Source organism: Leuciscus leuciscus (assembly GCF_965113295.1).
Source record: "Leuciscus leuciscus genome assembly, chromosome: 19".
Lineage (NCBI taxonomy): Eukaryota > Metazoa > Chordata > Actinopteri > Cypriniformes > Leuciscidae > Leuciscus > Leuciscus leuciscus.
The window spans coordinates 30,626,847-30,645,997 of record NC_138743.1 but is presented as its reverse complement, the minus strand read 5'-3'; the positions used below and the strand labels follow the sequence as shown (position 1 = coordinate 30,645,997).

General features: G+C 38.8%; 2 protein-coding genes across 3 annotated transcripts; one reads left to right on the top strand and one right to left on the bottom strand.

Moving 5' to 3' along the window:
* Positions 1 to 4,538: 4,538 nt before the first annotated feature.
* zbtb1 (zinc finger and BTB domain containing 1) lies at positions 4,539 to 10,154 on the bottom strand. Its single transcript, XM_082146574.1, has 2 exons — positions 9,932 to 10,154; positions 4,539 to 8,611 (listed from the first exon to the last, which is right to left on the bottom strand). The coding sequence occupies exon 2, from the start codon at positions 8,605 to 8,607 to the stop codon at positions 6,574 to 6,576; it is 2,034 nt and encodes a 677-aa protein (XP_082002700.1). The 5' UTR covers positions 8,608 to 8,611; positions 9,932 to 10,154; the 3' UTR covers positions 4,539 to 6,573.
* A 78-nt stretch (positions 10,155 to 10,232) lies between these two features.
* zbtb25 (zinc finger and BTB domain containing 25) lies at positions 10,233 to 13,959 on the top strand. 2 transcript variants are annotated; one of them, XM_082146576.1, is made up of 3 exons: positions 10,233 to 10,269; positions 12,353 to 12,531; positions 12,823 to 13,959. In XM_082146576.1, the coding sequence occupies exons 2-3, from the start codon at positions 12,359 to 12,361 to the stop codon at positions 13,949 to 13,951; spliced, it is 1,302 nt and encodes a 433-aa protein (XP_082002702.1). In that variant the 5' UTR covers positions 10,233 to 10,269; positions 12,353 to 12,358; the 3' UTR covers positions 13,952 to 13,959. The 2 variants fall into 2 exon arrangements, with proteins under 2 accessions (XP_082002702.1, XP_082002701.1); XM_082146575.1 differs by lacking the exon at positions 10,233 to 10,269 and adding an exon at positions 10,634 to 11,132.
* The last annotated feature ends 5,192 nt before the right edge of the window (positions 13,960 to 19,151 follow it).

Here is a 19,151-nt window from a genome sequence, read left to right as displayed (position 1 = left end):
ACTTAGTTCACCTTTAAATTACACAAATATACTTTATGTATTTAATCTCACTTTATTAACCAATGTCTTTGCTGCTGACCTTCAATTATCTAATTCAACCATAGTAATAACCAAAAATTACTTTAGATTAGATTTAGAAACAAGAGTGTTGACCTTCCTTCTGTATCCTATTGTTCTTTAATCCAGAATGGCAGCACAGCTGAAATGTTTGTTTGAGTTGCGCCCTCTACTGTTCAGGCATAAATATGCATTTCCTTCAGCCTGAGGCTTATTCATTTCACTTTTGGTTGCAGCGGCACTCCGAAATAATAACGGGTTTCTTTGACAGAAAACAAAAATTACATTGAACGAGGTGAATCCATGTAGGAAACAAACATGTTTTGTCAACGATGAAGCAGCTCTTCATTGCGCATGCAGCTTGTGAACGACTCTGAATTGCAGCAGGTCTATGACAGTATAAAAAAAGAATGTCAAATATTGAAAAACTTTCTTTTTTTTTTTTTTGATGGAGGGCTTGTGCCCTTGACTGTAGCCTACTGTTGAAGGGCTAGAAATGGAGGCTTTAGGCTAGAGGCTTTAACTCACTCACAATATATAATATAATCTGAGAACACATAGCCAAGACTTGTAATATATTACTTATTTAGTAGACTGAATTTTGTCAGCCAAGCAGACACAATAAGCTTCTTAAAGGCACTTATTGGGCATGAGTACATAACCTGTTCATAATGTGGTATAAATGTTACAAACGCATGGATAAGAATAAACAGTGCCACCAAGTGGATAATAAAAGAATAACATGAAAACACATAAACAAAAGCAGACAGCGTGTGCTTTGTGCTTCCACTAAACAAACATACTGAGGAAATACAAGCTAAGCTACATGATGACAGGGACAAAAGACATTAGGTTCACTTGCCACTTGCCAAACATGTCTCTTAATTAAGAATTTCAAGGTAAGCCTATAATACAAAGAGTAGAGTTAATAGAAAAGTAGCACATTACATTAATTTACATTAAATACGAAAGGCAATATACTTTGAATCCTTCACATTTGTTTGGTCTGAAATATAGAAGAATCCACATCTCTAATCAAGGGTCTTTTTATTAAACACATTCTGCCATCTTAGGTATTTCCCCAAAGAGAACCAAAAGTTCCTTTCCATGCTCAACTAATTTGGTTGGACAAATACAGAGTTTGTATGCGTCACAGTGAGCACCGCAAGGCATCTAGAGATGGTTTCCAAAACCACAAGCTCATTGGCTGTAAAGGCAGTCAAGCTGTTGAGGGAACATGTAGGCATTAAAAGGCTTTTAACCAGACAAACTCATTTGAAAGCCTGAGATAGGGCCTGTTTTTATGCAGATAATTATAGCAAAATACAGGCTATGTATGCAAGGGATGGTTTTGTGCTGATATCTAGAATTTGGGATAGAAGTGGCGTAATAACATTTAGGGATACAATCCAAAAGGAGATGTCTAAGATGATTTTAAAAGATTTTTAAAAAACATTTTAATGCCTACATGTTGTAACAGCCTTTGCGGCCAATGAGCTTGTGGTTTTGGAAACCATCTAGACTGCCAAAAAAGATTGTAATTCAGCTGTATAAAATCCCTAAGATCATCTCCCCTAAGCCTAACCTGTAGATTGTCGTAGGCTATAACTTCAGGCCGAATATTATGACAGAAATGTCACCATCTAGAGGTTAGTGATGGCACCCTGGAAACAAACAAACACTGTAAATGCTCGTTCAATTTGACCCGTGTGTTTGATGAGTTCAATATGTTTTTACTTTACATGCCTACACAGATCACTCCTTGTTCCAACTTTGCACCTTAATTTCAAAATAAGAGTCGTGGCTTACTACTTTTCTTTTGGACACACTTTTAGATGACACATGTAGGATTACTGGTATCAATGCTAATGCACATGAGCTAATGGTGCGTTCAAGTCATCTCGTATCGTATTTCTCTATCGTAAAGCCCCGATCTTTACGAGTTGTGGGCGTGTCACTGAGAAACATGGCACATGCAACATGTAACTATAAAGTTGGCAATGGCTTCATAAATTAATTGAAAACATTTTTTTAAAAAGTAGGCCTACACCTGATGCACATTTATTTGTTCTTCATTTTCTAGAACAGGGGCCTGTTTCAGAAAGGAGATTCAACCAACTCTGAGTTAAAACTTGAACTCTGAGTTGACTTACCCTGAGATGGGAAACTCTGAGTTTTCGGTTACAGAACAGCTGAAATTAGTTAGTTCAATCAACTCTGAGTTGACCTACTCTGAGTTAAGCGCGTGCACCACAACTATAAAAAGCCATTATCAATGGAGCGCAGATATTATGAGTCACCATGGCAACAGCGCCAGACAAAAAGAGGTCGAACATTATTACTGTAATTTTACAGTATTAGAACATTAATACTGTAATTTAAGTAAAGGGATTACTCTTAATTCTTCTGTAATTTAAAGTAAAATCTGATGTAATTGCATTAGACTATAGAACAATTCTGTATATTTAACATACATTTTTAAAAGGTATATTTTTAATGTAACCTTCTCCCTCTACACACTTTGGTCAATTCAAGAATAATTCATGCAATTGTATATTGTTTATTTGAAAGCATTAAAAGTGCAGTTTCTTGTCTCTCCTTGTATTGTTCAAGTGGTTGAGGTTGATATGGGATTTAGTAATAAGTAGACCAATACTTTCTAAAGATTGTCATTATTGCATTAATCTAATTACACTATTGAAGATGACATTTGTAGTTAGTAATACAAGTAACTTACCCAACTGTTATCATATCAGAGGTGAAAGAACAGTATGTTATTCAACCTAATTATAATGTTCATGTAGGTACAATCCTGCAGGCATTAAAAGAACATGGCAGCAGCTGAAAATGAAATATACAAACATAATTCAATCAAGTAAGGCTTGAGCATATCATGGGTGTAGGCTACACGACTTTACATTTGACATAAATAACTAAATAGCATACAGTGTCTAGCAGTGTAGCAGCATTTTTGGCTGAGGGAATTCCTGGAGGGACTTCAGAGCCAGTCACTCCCGAAGATCCAAGGGACTTCATAAAATGTAAGAGGTTTATATGCCATTTTTTATTTAGGCTATTTTTGATATTTCCATTTATTTTACTTTGGGTTGGGTTTTTTGTTGGTCCCAACATATTCTGATGGTAATATCTGTCTTTTGGAGCCTCCTGTCCCAACAGAACCCCAGGCAGTTGTAAGTAGCCTACTCAATACACCAGAAATGATGATAAATAGTGTTATAAAGTGCACTCAACACAATCCTTCACATGACAATGAGGATAAAGAGTTTCTGCTGCCACAGAGAGGTAATGTTAATATTATGTGTCTACACATCACACAATCTACACATTCAGATTTTTTCACATATTTATGTGGAGTAGCCTATAGAATATAAGTTTATACCCCCCCTCCCCCCCTTCCCCCCCACTTCTGTTGCACACATGAACACAGTTCAGTGATTTCCAGTAAATGCCACAGTCTAATTCTGTAGAATTTGTTTAGAACTACATTATGTAACTCTAATCTACTATTGTATTTTCATTTGCCAGTTAAGGAGTTATATAGACTTCATCTTATAAAAAAATAAATAAAAAACAGCAGTAAAAATAGCAATATTTTATTTATTATTTTTATTAATAAAAATTTACTGAAAGAATGAATGAGGTGTTTAAACACTGCTTCCTCTTTAAAAGAGGGGAGGAGACCGATAGAAAATCTGGGTTTACCGAAGAAAACCTGCTCCCGACCAGGTTAGGTTCACAGAGTAAGTTACCATGGTAACTGACTCTGAGTATAAGTTACCTCTCTTTCAGAAACGGGCTTGACTTACTCTGCTTTCTCAGGTTTAACATACCTCCCATTCTGAAACAGAAAACCCAGAGTTTCCCTCATTTCAGGGTTAACCTACTCAGAGTTTTCACTTAACCTCCTTTCTGAAACAGCCCCCAGGAGGACTTGAACGCACACGACTTATAATAATATATTCCATTGTCACTGCAGACAATGTAGCCAAAAGAAATCAGCAAAGCAAGCCATTGACATAGGCCTACACAATCCAGAAAAGTGATATGTAATCTAAAATGCATGTTGTTGGTCTTGTAGGCCTGTTAAATTTGACAAATGATGCTTGCAGTTGTAAACAAAGCTATACATCTCACAGCAAATAATGCACCAAATTATAATTCGAACCCTTTTAAAACAATTTAGTGGATTTATCTTTGCAAGTTATTGTGTTTGATATGGTTGGTTAAATAAAGGGATAAAATATCCCAGATGGGTTTGGAGTGATCATTTGCATGGCAAATATTACACTGCCATTGTCCAACAGTCAGACGGCTATAATAATTCAGCAGTCAGCCTGTATCTGACTACAGAAAATACTTAATATGATAAATGAATCATTGTCAAATAAAACAGTAAATACATCCTATGTTTTGCATTCCTGTTTGCTATAATTTCATGTCAATTACATCAAACAAATCACCAATTTTTAAACTTTTATTTAAATCCATCCTTTTTAAATCCAAGAAAGTATGAAACACTGAAGGAAATTTTTAAAATATGAGCAAAAACCAGTATTTGCATATATTCCTTTTCATTTTTCCACCACATTTTCTCACTATAGGCTTAGATCACAACACAACTCAAATACACAGCTGAAAAGCATGTGCAAATGTTTGAGCTGTTTGTCTGTACATGTATATTTACTTTGGTCCTTATACTCCATTTGTTTGATAACCCTTCACAAATTTGACTACTGATGAAGAATAGATGTGATCTGCATAAACCCCACTGTAACACAGTCTTGATATACTTTTACAAAATCGATACATCACGTCATTAATTTAACTTTGCCTGAATAGGCCAGTTGACTTGAATGTGGCAACTTATTTCAAACAGAAGCGTGGAGCACCAACTGTCCAAAGTTTAGCCAGACTGCCTGCTCTTAATCCAATCATTTACTGCACCTAGATTAATCTGTATAATCTCATGGCCTCGTTGATGGTTCTCATTGATCGCAGCTCCAAAAATCTGCACTGTGGCCTGTAAGAACGCCACGTAATTCAACTTTTAAAAACACAAAAACAAACCAACCTGGTTATTTCATAGGACATTTCAGACAAGATAACAATTGCAGAAGTGCTTGTTTATTAATACAAACATGTAATAATTTACCCTACACCCTTGTGCAAGCATTATATTGCATTTTCACATACTTCACATCAAGCCACAATAACTCTACAAGGTGTGAAATATTTGAAATATTAAGACCTCTTATAAGATGATTTAAGCTTTATCTGGACCCTATATAAACAAAACCACATAGCTCAATTGCTCTGAACAATAGTCACATAGTCCTTATTAGAAACAGATACTGTAGTTTGCGTAAAAACTGTGAGACTTTATAAATCTGTTTATATGAATATTACATGAATATCTTTGGGATACTGAAATAACTACACACAAATAAATGTTGATTTAATCCATTAAACTCTGTTCACATCAACTCTGTGAATGCACAATAAATTAGGGTTGAACTTACAACAGTTTGCATAGATTCCTGGGTTTTGTATGAGTGACGATTAAGCATGGACAGCTAGCTGAAAGGCATCAACAAGAGTGTTTTTCTTTGCTTTTTACAGTATTTTTAGTGTTCTGGTGCAAGGAAGGAAAAGTGCCCGCATACTATTAGCAATCTATTCTCCTTATTAAATCTGTGCTTTAAAGGGATAGTTAGCCAAAAATTTAAATTCTGTGATCATTTACTCACCCTTGTGTTGTTCAAAACCTGTGTGACTTTTTCTCTTTTGCAGAACACAGAAGATATTCTTAACAATGTTTTCATTCACACAATGAAAGTCAATGGGGTCCAAAACAAGATTAGACCCTGTTGACAAAAGCCGTCTGTAAAAAGCAGACATTTTTCAAGCTAAACTATCTTTTTAAGGGCAATTGTATATGGAGCATTATGACAGGTAATGGCACCAGAGCTATTTGAAATAATGATGAAATGGTAGCAGTATGTGCTTGAATCTATGCATTCACAAAAAAATAAAGAGCACCACCAATAACATAAAAAAACAAATGACCCCTCTGACAAAAGTTATCTTAAATACTAAAGTTAAAATGTTGGTAAACTTTAAACTTTAACAAGCCAATATGCACCATCATTAAAGATTTATGAACAGATATTATTAATTGGATGAAAAACTAATAGCCAAGGGTTTCCTAAGTACAAACCTATATAGCATTTTCAACTGAAACACCACTCATAGTGTGATTTAGTCGATATCTAGACTTAACTAGTGTCTGGATATCCATCCTTAAGAATAAGAAAATGAAAACAAAAGCTTGAGGCACTATATCCCACCAAAAACATTGAGCAAGACATCCAGAATTTGCATACACATAGAAAGTGCAGTTGTAAAGGTTAAAATTGGTGTCTAAGTGCATAGATTTGTTCTCACATTTACAGTATGGCTTATTTCAAAGATTCAATGGTTGCAGAGAGAGGCCTCTCATTGTCTCTTGGTGTGCTTGGAGTTGTAGTGGCTCCGCATGTCTTTCCGGAGGCGGAACTTCTCTCCGCAAACGCCACAGATGTACAGATGCACATCCATGTGCTTCTCCAGATGCTCGGCGCTGGGGAAAATCTGGAAACACACCTGGCAGATAGTCTCTCCGGCAGATAGGTGAGAGATCATGTGTCGCACATGATCATGTTTAAGGAACGTACCTTGATCGCACACAGGGCAGACGTACCGCGCCATTCCTTTGTGCATGTCAGTGTGCAACCGAAGCTGTCGTTCGCGCAGAAACTGTTTCCCGCAGGTCTGACAGGTGAACTGCTTTTCCTTGGTGTGCACGGTGTAGTGCTCTCGTAGGTGACACCTTTGGTAAAAGCCTTTGCCACAAATTGCACAGAAATGCTTGCGCCGATGGTCTGGCTCGCCACTGTCTTCCAACAGAACGGGCCGGAAGGGCTCCTGTTCCGGACAAGACAACGTATGCTCCACTGCAAGACTTTCACTTTCAAATATCAACCCACAGAGCGGACACCGAAAGCCCAGGTCGGCTCCTTCCAGCAAGCTCTCATCCATAGCCTCGGCATCTTCAAGTAGAAGCGAATCCTCACCTGGGGAGTCCGTCTCAGCTCCTTGGGGTTCACCACAGCGCTCTGCGTGCTCCTGCAGCTGCCTGCCTTTAATGAGCACTTGGCCGCACCTTCCACAGGCGCAGATATGTCCCATGTGGCTGGAGATGTAATGAGCAGACTGATTCTCCTCCGTCAACAGGGTTCCGCACAACTCACATGGAATGGACGCACCATCTTGCTTTTCCTCTTTGATCCGCTGCACCTTTGGATCCGTCTCTAATCCTGTGCTTTGGCCCTCCAAAGCATCCATGGCGGATACTCCAGCCTCTTCCTCGCTGTCAAACTTTATCTGGTCTGCAAGATTGTCTTTGTATGCCCTGGTACGAAATTTGCAGCTCCCTACGTTATGGTTCCCTACCTTCACGACTTTTATAGTTTCCAAATCGCTCTCGGAGTCATTGTCTCGTTCCACTTTAATGGTTATATTCCTGGAGAAGGCAGCTTCGCTGTCCATGCCAGTGGCGACAGACCTGATCACGGTCTCTGCATCCAGCTTGTGGTCTGTCCAGTCCTCTTCGCCCTTGCAAACTGCTCTGAGTTCATCTGTACCCTCTGAGTTCGAACTCTCGGCTTTGCCAGCATCACCGTTACCCTCTTTGCCGACTTTGGGTGTCTGGAAAGCTTTGCGATTGGTGCATGTGAGGATGTGTTCGATAAGCAGCTTTTCACAGCTGAACACAAAGCCGCAATCATCGCATGTGTATGTGCGTCCAAACCGAGGACGTTCTTTCATGGCAGAGCTTCGGCCTGAAGTTCTCTTCCTCAAGTCACACGGCTGGTCTACAACAGTCTCTGAGTGTGGCTGAGGGTGTGGAATTACCACATCTTCAGAAGGCCTGACAGTTGAGATGTTAATGGTTTGACGAGCAGTTGTGGTTAAGGCTTTTGCTGTGCGTTCATTCTCAGAAGGGCTTGGTCGCTGCTGCTCAAACATTCGAACGCCAAACATCATCTTGCCTCCAACCACACTGGATGAGGACGAGGAACTGGACGACGAAGAGGATGACGCAGATGACGAGGGAGTCAAATTGGACGTTCGGATGTCTCGGAGGTCCTCGAGAGAGTCTGGGATGTAGTACATTTGTAGGTAGGTCATTGATGATTTCAGCTCCTCAAACTCATAGTGATCCACAACGATTCGGCCAAGGTACATGAGCTGCAGGATGAGATCGAAGCACTCTGCGCTGATATGCATGTTGCTGAGATCAAACCGCGCAGTCCCCTGCTGATCCCGGATGAACATCATTCTGAAGTAAGAGCTGCAGGCTGCCAGCACGGCCTTGTGGGCCCTGAAATAAATGTCCCCTATGGCAATGCAGCAGTCACAGAGAAAACCCCATTCCCTTTGGTTGTTGAGCTGCTGCAGGACATGCTCACTGTGGCTTGGCCTTGCCATTACCCTGTGAACAATCATAAAGAAACACATAGTAATTAGTAAGACCCAATTTTGAGGAATCTTCTTTTTCACAGGTGCCCTTTGGCCATGACCATCATGATAATGTATTGATTTGCAAACTAATTGTGGATGTTCAAAACATAACTTTGAAAAGGAATGAAACATGCAGTTCAGGTGTCTCTATATACGTTTTAGAAAAGTTACTCTAGAAAAGTTTAACTATTTTTAACTTGAAATGTCATGCTGTCAAAAAATTATAACACTCATCATGACAAGACACCCAAAAACAGACAAAGACAAGTGAATGCGAATGCCTGCTTAAAAACAGGAAGAAAAATAGAAAACAAATTCTATGAGAGGGTTTTATTATGCAAATTTTCAGCTGAAGAACAGCACACTAATTCAAGCACCGACACTAAAAAAGCTTTTTAATGGTTTGGAAATTGATTTGATCAAAAACAGAGTAAAACATTTAAAATTGTGAATAATTATTGCAATTTAAGATAACTGTTTTGATTTTAATATATTTTAAAATGTAATTTATTATTTCTGTGATGGCAAAGCTGAATTATCAGCATCATTACTCATTAGTGTCACATGATCCTTTAGAAATTATTCTAATATGCTGATTTGGTACTGACCCCTAACTTTTGAACAGTAGTGTATATAATAAAAATATAGATAAAATAGTCAAACTCACTAATCAACTAGATACATAGTCAGTATTGAACACCTAGTCGACATTAGTCACTCACACCTAGATGTAAAACTAAAGTAATGGCCATTTGGCAACATTAAACAAATATTTGCACTATATTGTAACCAAATGGGCAACTCAACAGGTAAAAATTCCCTAAAAGGAGCAAACTTGGTCAATAAACTCAATTGACCTGGCTATAATAATAAATGGAATCTACAGTATAATTAATTAGCTTCAAATTTAGCTCGTTTCCGTCGTTCAGCTCCACCATAAAGCCAACAGAGAGGTTTACATCCCGCCCCCGCGTTCTCATTGGCCCATTTTAGAGACAGAATCATGCGGGCGTTGTGGCTGTCAATCATACACCGCACTTAAAAGTAAAATCAAACTACTTGGACAACACACAAAAGATCTGACCATACGATTGCTCATAGTGTCAACATTAAGTTTTAAAAGGATCTGTTACTCAAGAGACAGCAGAACAGAATATATCTGACCGTTGTCGTAGGGAGATCTCTCACGCAAGCATGCAGTGCCACCCCCGCGCAGCTTCCCGCACATACGCTATGAGCTTCACATTACTGCAGCTCGTGTTTACACGCAAAACACACGGAAAATACTCACCGACGGTAATGGGCGCTAACTTGTAGCGAACGACAGAATTCAAGTTAAAACACAGAGCGAAGAAGTTCCACCTCTTTTGCCTTCGTCCAAGCGAAAACTTGGGACGAGAATAGCTAATCTCGAGGGCGAAGCCCCTTCTGTGCAGCGCGGATGAAAGAACTTCCGCACAGCCGCTCTGCGAGCTCTATCACCGCACTGAGATCCGGCCCCGCTCACGCAAATCCAGCCCGCCCCAGCACGCGCAGCACAGTGAAAATGCAACCAAACCATGTATGAAAATATGCTCTTCAGGACGAATGCGGTAACACTTGTGTTGAAAACGAAAACGAAATAATGATGTAATTTATCTTACATTTTGCAATTTTTTCAGCAAGAACTAGCCTACTTATTTGGTAGTAGTTTTATATAATGCAATTTTTATATAAACAATAAAAATCGCTACCACCATGCCAAGCATTTTGGGGAACTAGGCTACATTTCTTCAAAATAAGTTTTTATTTGATTCTAATTGAAATAAGAAATATAACTATTTTTGTAAGCTTACATTAATTTAACATCACATAGCTTTTTAGTTTATTTATAAACATGTTGTTTAAATTTTTACATTTGATATAATTAAAATACTCAAAAATGAAAAAATATAGGCTAATAAAATATTTGTATTCATTTAGTCAATTGACTGCTAGCTATTGTGTTGTTAAGTCTGTGTGCTACTTTTTTACACAGATGAGTTTAAAGATGTAGGCTATGATTTTTCAAGTAGGCTATTTAAGTTGTAGAAGTGTCCCTATGTATGTGTGTTAAACTAAAACAATGTCACGAGCGTCTTATGAGCGCTGTCAGACTTTTTTTGCTAACCTGGATTTGCTCTCTCGTCCATGCAGGGTTTCAAATGTTTATTTTTTACGCTTTTTCTTTTAGCGAGTTTACCACACTAGACTAGCATTGTCTATTTATACCTGGCCTGAGTGATCTTTCGACATAAAATAACCAAAAATGTAACGAACGAGCATTTAAACACAAGCATATAGCGTTTGCTTTATGTTTTCACTATGCGAGCGTCTGGATCAGTTAATGTACAGTACGGTCACGTGACGGATAACAAGCTAAGCCGTCAATCGCATGAAGAACCGCGAGACCATAAGATAATTTTCCTGCTGCAACAAACACGAAATTATTATCCGTTTCTCTCATATAGTTGGTAAGATTGCATTTTTTGACCGCGTGAATGCATTTTGTCTGTGCTTTGGTTAATGCATGTTTTGTTGGCCAAGGTGCATGAAAACGGACACCTTTTCTTCGACAACACTTGATCGGTGTAGACTAGACGTGTAAAAAAACGTGATTCTATCGCGGGCAGATCTACTGGGAGTCAGACCATGCATGTTACAGAAGCATGAACTAAATAGCTCCTTCACGATATTTTGTGTTATATCCATTCGTTGACATTTTCCTATGCGACGTTTGCTGTTTGTAAACGTCCTTTTGTGTAATGAAATAGGCTATAAGAACCACTGTCAGGTATTGTCTGGTCAGGTCTGCATGCAAAGATTTTAAAATGTTGCACTAGTCTGTAACCGTTAAATACAATCCAGTCGTTGCTGCTTATCCGTAGGTATTACGTAGGCTATAATTGATACAATGATTCAAGATGTCATTCTTCGATTAAGTTATAGTGTATATTAAGAAGAACGTGCCGCTTCAGAAGAACATTCTTCCTATAACCCCCCCAAATCGTAGCCTAGCTATAAATAATATAAGAATGTAATTTACACATATGCGTTTCAATGTAAAATACAAAAAAAGCCAATCCTCTCCAGATGTAAACATCTGGTATGTCTCAAAATTTGTTAAAATAATATGGCCATTTTGATCGATAGAGGTCGCCAGTTACTCAGTAAACTCAGGCTCTTCTAAGAGACTCTTCATTGATTGGTCCTGGCACTGGTCTATCATGTATATCTATGCATCTGCGTGACAAGGAAAAAATTGTATGTCCGAGAGGATAAAAAAAGAAATATAGTTTAAAAGTATGTGCTAAGTCCTTTCACATGTAATCTTTGTATTTCTGTTGGAGTCATGCATTTTGAAAACATTTTTGGCATCTTTTACATGACAATTCAAAATAAGTGGATTTAAAAAATAAAAAATCATTATGACTTATATATTTCTAAAGACATGAGACAGAAAAGAGATGTAAAATATGTTTATCATTTAAGAGGATGGTTTTTAAATAACTCAGTAAATACAAAAGGTACAACATTTATGTTGCTAGAAATGTTGACTAAATACACTATACTGTATTAATATAGGTAAAAGCCATTAATACTGATACCATCTTAACAGTAGGATATTCAAGTTATGCATAGGGATTTATTTGGTTGAAATCTGTCTTCTACCTATGTATGTTCTATGTAACAGGTTGAGATGGACGTGTCTGGTCACAGTCTGTTCCTCCTGCAGCAGCTGAACGTCCAAAGGGAGTTTGGCTTTCTGTGTGATTGCACTGTTGCCATTGGCAATGTATACTTCAAGGCTCATCGTGCAGTCCTCGCTGCCTTCTCAAACTACTTCAAAATGATCTTTATCCACCAGTCCAGGTTAACTAAAGCTCTAAAACTACCACTTTTTGAGACTACCACCTGTTGACTTTATCTTGAACTGTACCAGCATAACAGTACTGAATTGAAGGGTCACCCATCATGCTTAATAGTCTGATAATCAAATAAGAATGTGGAGGAAGCGAAGATAACTTGATTGATAAACAATAAAAGTTGTTGCATGTTAATAATAATATTAAATATAGACCAAATGACAATTATTAAACACAATTAGTAGAACATTAATACATTGCTTATTGTGTTTTTAATTGACTGTCTTGCTTTTTTCAGTGAGTGCATCAAGATCCAGCCCACAGATATTCAACCAGATGTCTTCAGCTACCTGTTACACATCATGTACACAGGCATGGGTCCAAAACAACCTGTAGACCAGGTCAGACTTCAGGAAGGCATCAAATTCCTCCATGCATACCAGCTCTGCCGTAAAACAGGCGAGGGTGGCCCCGATGCATCCTCTGACCCCATCCGTATGTCCAATCTGTATGGCATCCAAATCTCATCGCAGCTAGCCAGTAAAGAGAACTCAGGCCTGAAGGCTGGTGGTTCACGGGACCCTGAGGACAGCTGCTCCAGCACTAGGGCTGATCGCACACATGGCCGTTTAGCTCTCGCTGTAGGGCTGGAGGGCATCGCATCTGAGCGACAGCCTCAAAGCTTCCGTGCCGCGTCCTCGGTGGCCTCGGGGGATGAATCTGACATTTCGGCACGGATCAAACAGGAACGGGTAGAGGAGGAAGAACAACAGGACGGCGACAAGGAGCTTTGCTCTCTCTCTCCAGCCCAGGTGAGCCCCTGTCAAGCCAGTCTGTTCAAAGATGGCCCTCTAGCGCTTTTGTGCCCCCGGTGTGGTGAACGATGTCTGTCGCCCGAAGGCCTACAAGAGCACCTTTTTACCCATACAGCCTGTGCCCTCGAGACTAGCGGTCTGATGGAAGGCCCTTCAGAGGACAAAACTGGGGAGCACACGTCCCTGGAGGAGAGGCGGCTTCATAAGGAGCGCATAGACTCTGGCAGTCTGGAGGAGGCCCTACGGCAGAGCCAGGCCCTGGCAGATGAGCTGGCTGTGGAACTCAGGCGAGGCAGCGGGACCGGACGGAGCGGTAGCCCATTGGCAGCCTTCACGCGAAAGCGCAAGATGGCCTGTGCCGTCTGCAATCTTCGTTTTTCGCAAAAGAGCCAGCTGCAGGAGCACATGTTCTCCCATGTGGGCAAGCCACTGCGATACCATCGCTACAGCCGCTTCTGCGGGCAGCTGCTCCATGGCTGCGAGGGCCAGCCTGATATTACCGCAGCCACGGGAGAGGACGCAGCCAAAGACACTCAGGATAATGGCAGCTCCTGCTACTCACTGGACTCTGAGGTCTCTCAGGAGAGCGTGGACGCAGTGACTGTGGAATGACGTCGTGACATATATTCATGTGAACACAAAATGTAAGGTAAAGGAACATTCTGGGTTCAGGACGTTAAGCTCAATCGACAGCATTTGTGTTATAATTTTGATGACCACCAAAAATACATTTCCACCTGTCTCTCCTTTACTCCAAAAAAAAAAAAAAAGAGCAAAAATCTGGGTTAGAGTGAGACACTTTGGAAGTGAATGGGGTAAAACGCTAAAATGTTTAAATAAGCAGTTTCAATAGTACAGCCACAAGACGTACAATTTTTAGTTTGAAAATAAAATCACTTACTATCCTTTTCTGTGTAAAGTTATACGATATCCAGGCCATTTGTTTTAAAGTCGACAACAACAGGCGCACATGTTGACGAGCGCTTGTGTGGGGTTAAGAAATACCTGCTACCCAAATCATTTTTTTTTACCGGTCATAACTTCTGGAAAGAAATAGCGCAGACACTGGAGGGATAACATTTTCTAGTATCCTTAGAAAGGCTGTGTTCAGCTGTATATATACTCTTGTGAAAAAAAAAACAATACCAAAATGTATTTAAAATACATTTATTTCACACTTAGTAATAACCATATTTACTGACATATCACTTGATACTTGATAAATATTATAATTAAACTTTATTTGGAGTACTTCTTTATCGCACAATGCACATTTCTTAATACTAAGCCTAGAAAATGTGTTTTAATATCACTATTAGTAATGATAGTATGATCTCTGTATAATATCAGTCTTTAAATGCAAGATATTTAAAGTGTACTTAAAGTATATTTGCAATGGTTCCACTTTAGTACAATCAAATATACTTAAGAATATCTAAAGTTGGACCTGTTTCCAGATAACTGAAGTGTATTAAGTACAAAATTAGTTGTTTCAATTTAGCAGACCATAAGTATATCAATTTAGCATACCATAAGTATATCAATTTAGTAGACCAACAGTACAATTGCAGGGTATTTATATAAATATGTAAATGTATTTGTAGTATACTTAGCAAAAATACAGTTTGGTATATTTACTTTTCACTAGGCTATACTCTGTGATTAATGCTGTAAACCCTAAAACTTTCAAACAACTTTTAAGTTTAATTCCAAGTGCCTTACCATAATGTAGATTTTTGCTTTTTTAAACATGGACAAGTCGAAATTATGTCTTGTGCAAAATGCCATAAATGCTGTCGATTGAGTTTAACTTGTATTGAACACAGAATATTCTCAGACTCAGCACTTCTGTCCTGTCCCAAAAGTCTCTGTCAGTGTTAAAACATAAAATAATTTTGTTTAAAACTTAGTGTTGATGATTGTAGTGTTGATATATAATGATGTTGCTGACTCTTGGATGACTGAACACTGTTGGATCAATTATATAGTCAAAGAAAGTATTAAATCGACAAGCACATGCGCAGGAAACTCAAATAGCATTATAAAGTGGCACATTTGACAAATGACCGCAATCGTAATATCTGTTTTTAGAGGCCAGTTTAAGCTAATATAATATGTTATTATTTCTTGTTTATTTTGGGGTTGTGGCCTAATGAGTGAAACTGACTGTGCAAAGAGTCTAAATGATTTCTTCCCTAAATCGAATTTCCTACAAAACGGGTTCAGTGCCTTAGAATATATTTTGCCAAACATCTCTGTAAAGAAAAGCACTTAAACTATTGCTCAGCCTGTTGAACCAAATCCAGTTGTTTTTCATTTTCAAGTTAACAGTGAACAGTGCCTATTTGTGCAAAGTTGTCCAAGACTTCTACACAATCAGAATAATCTATCAAGTGAATGTGAGCAACTGGTGCTTTTCTAAAAGCTTTTTGATGCTGAAGGACTTTCATGATTATATTGTGTATGAAACAGAGTATAATCCAAGTTTGCTAACAATCTTATTACATAAACTGGGGCAGTGCATAACTAAGATGGGACAATGCCACTGTAAATGTCTAATATGACAATTCTGGACAAAAACAGCAATGGCACATAGTTTCCAGTTATGTTTCAAACACAGAGACATGACAAAATCTTTTATTTAGAATGATTGATCAACTTTAAGACATCACTGATGGTAGACATGGTTTCTTTGTGCTGTATTTGAACTGTCAAATCACCACTTTTTGCAGTTATATTAATTGAATACTCAAATTGAGGCTGGTGTACTGTGATGAGTATTTTAAATCAGCAAAACTTGCGTTTGTGTTATTTGTGTGACTTGTGTAGTGCATTTAAACAGGCCATTTAGTTTTATTCATCATCAGCACTCAGTGCCATTGTGTGATAATGTGTTTGGTTATTTATTTATTTATTTTTTTAAATAAATGGCACATTGAATAAACTGTGATTTATAATGCATCTGCTTTGTCATTGGTTTTAATGATTCACCTCTAAAATGAAGATTCTATCATCACTTACTCATCCTCAAACCCTATTATAATAAACCTCCTGCATGACTTTATTCTATTACTTTTAACACAAAAGCCGCGTTTCCAATTAAATTACCCGGAACAATTCGTCCCAGGAACTTTTCCCCCCAGACCTGTTGCCGTCTGTGTGTCAGTGCCGTTAAGATTAGGCAAATTAGTCCGGTGACGTAGTAGGACTACAGGCGACTTTCCAGTTCCTGCTGGATTCAGCGCCCAAGTCCCACCCCCGAAAGTTCCTGAAATTTGAAAAAGTAGGCTACTACCTTTCGAGCAGGGACTTTCTGAGGGGGACATTTTTACCCAGAACTTCGTTTAGACCCTGGTCCCTGCGGTCGAAACACACCTGGAAATGCGGCTAAAACATTCTATACAACGAAAGTCAGTTTGGACCCCATTGACTTTCATTGCATGGACAAAACAGTTGAAACATTGTTCAAAATATTTTCTTTTTTGTTTCGCAGATGAAAGAAAGTCATACAGGTGTGCAACAACATGAGCGTGAGTAAATGATGACCTCATTTAAATTTTCGGGTGAACTATCCTGAAACTGACCATCTTGTAGTAGCATCTTAGTGCCACAAGAGAGTAGCATGTAGTCACAAAAGCAAACATCTTCCCTGATGCCAACTCTGTCATCCTTATCTTACTCCCAAGCTCGTCATGTATACAGTCACTTATAACATCTAACAACTTCAGTGTAGGCTTCAGTCAGGGCTTCATTTAAATATGAATTGAGCAACCGATACACACACACCTGGGCTCTTAGACCAATTATTATCATAAAAACGTTGCCTTTACTTTTACACAACATAAGAATGTGGCTCAGTGCCTTCTTGGAATCATGTGTGAGATCTTCATTGCTATAGAAACTAGACTGCAGTAACATCGGAAATAATATTGCGGTATAAAAAATATGAACAATAAAAGGTAACATTAAATACAAAGTGTAAATAATCATAAAAAGAGGTTAATCATGCAAACAAAATTACAGCATTTAAATCACACAGTGAATACAAACTTTTCCACAATCTGATATCAATCACATTTCCAATGTGTTTATACATGCGTCATCTTACATTTAATGAAATTCCTCTCCTCTTTTATGCAGCTTATTTATACCATCTCAGAGAAATATTCACTCGCTAAATGTGAATATGTGTGGTTACACATGGTCCAAACTTATCTGATTGTGCTGCTGCTCGACTGTGAGCTGTTCCACAGCGCCACGGATGGCTGCTCGCACCATTGAAATTGCCGTCTGAATCAGTAAGGTCTCATTACATGGGCCATGGTCATGTTCAGTAGACACATTTAGGTCAGAAGGATGTAGTGTGTTAGTTATTTGTAAATGTTGCCAGGACCCATTCATTGTAAGACCATCAAACTGTGGTGCCTCATACATGTTCTCTTCCTCTGATAAGTATGCATGCTCTATAGTAATCACTGGCCTGCATTTTGTATCATTCTCTATTGTCTCCTTATTTAAGATTAGCAGATCACTACCTGATGTTGTGGCCTGAAACTCAGAGTCGAAACTACAGCCACTGCAACATGACAGAGGAACCGCAGAATCCAAAACACCACTAGTTTGTAACACCTGATCTTCTTCATTCATACTCACATCTCGGTCAGGACACATTTCCTGCTCTTTATCCGTGTCAGACTCCGTATTTATGTTAATGCTCACATCTGCACTGAATGTAAATGTCTCTGGAATGCTTTCTGCTTGTATTTCTTGTTCTTCCTTTTGGTTCTCTTCTTTCTTGATACCGGGAGTGTCCATAACAGCTGCAGGGGATTGATTCAGTTGATCAGCTAGGCCTACTTCTTTTTGTGTTGGATTGTGAGCACTACACTCAAACTGATCAATAGGAGGTGCTTTCTTCCTTCTTGGAAAGATGCGATAGATCTTTTTAAATGTCAAATCTTTTGGTTTCGTTATCTCCTGAAAAACCATGCCACCGCCTTGCTCTTTACATCCCCTTCCTAGACTGACATTGGATGTGGCTGATCTCTTAGAAATGGGCCACACTGTGAAGAAAACTCTCTTTTTACTTTTTCCATTAGGAAGTTCCTTATTGTTTGCATTACTCAATGTATTCTCACACACAGAGTTGCACATGTTGTGTTGAGAATTGCTTTTGTTTTCTGTTCTGTCTGATTCCTTCCTCTTGCCACACCTGAGGAGTGAGGAAAATGTCCTCTTAATGGATGTTTTTGAAGTGCTTCTGGTCATGTCCATTTTACTTTCCATATTTTCATCTTTGCTTTCACTCTCCTCCAGTGTTACAAGAATTCCTGAGGTATCTCCTGGAGCATCTGGCTGGGGTACCCTCTCCTCTGAGGCTTTTTGAGGGCTGTGGTGGGTAATAGGTGAGGATTCATGGTCTTTGCCATCACTGTTCTCTTGATCATTATTCTCCACTGTGCCATCACAACATTTTGCTTGTCTTTGCCTCCTCTGTGATTTACCTTCCAATCTCTCCTTTGATTTTGACTTCCCCAGCAAAAGCCTGGGTGGACCCGTGAGTTTTCTCTTTAAGCCCCCCTTCTCCTGACAGTCTGGTAATTCAGTCTCTTGTGTGGACATGGTTAATCAAACAGTACTACAGTCAATAATAGTTCTCACTGGCAATATTGGATCAATTACATGAGCGGGTGTTTTCTCCACTTAAATATTTGTCTGCTTAAAGATGTGGAAATGCTGCAAACCAACACAAAAACATTGTATTACTGAAGTTAAAGGCTGTATTTCGCTTGTTGGTTGAATCATATTCAGT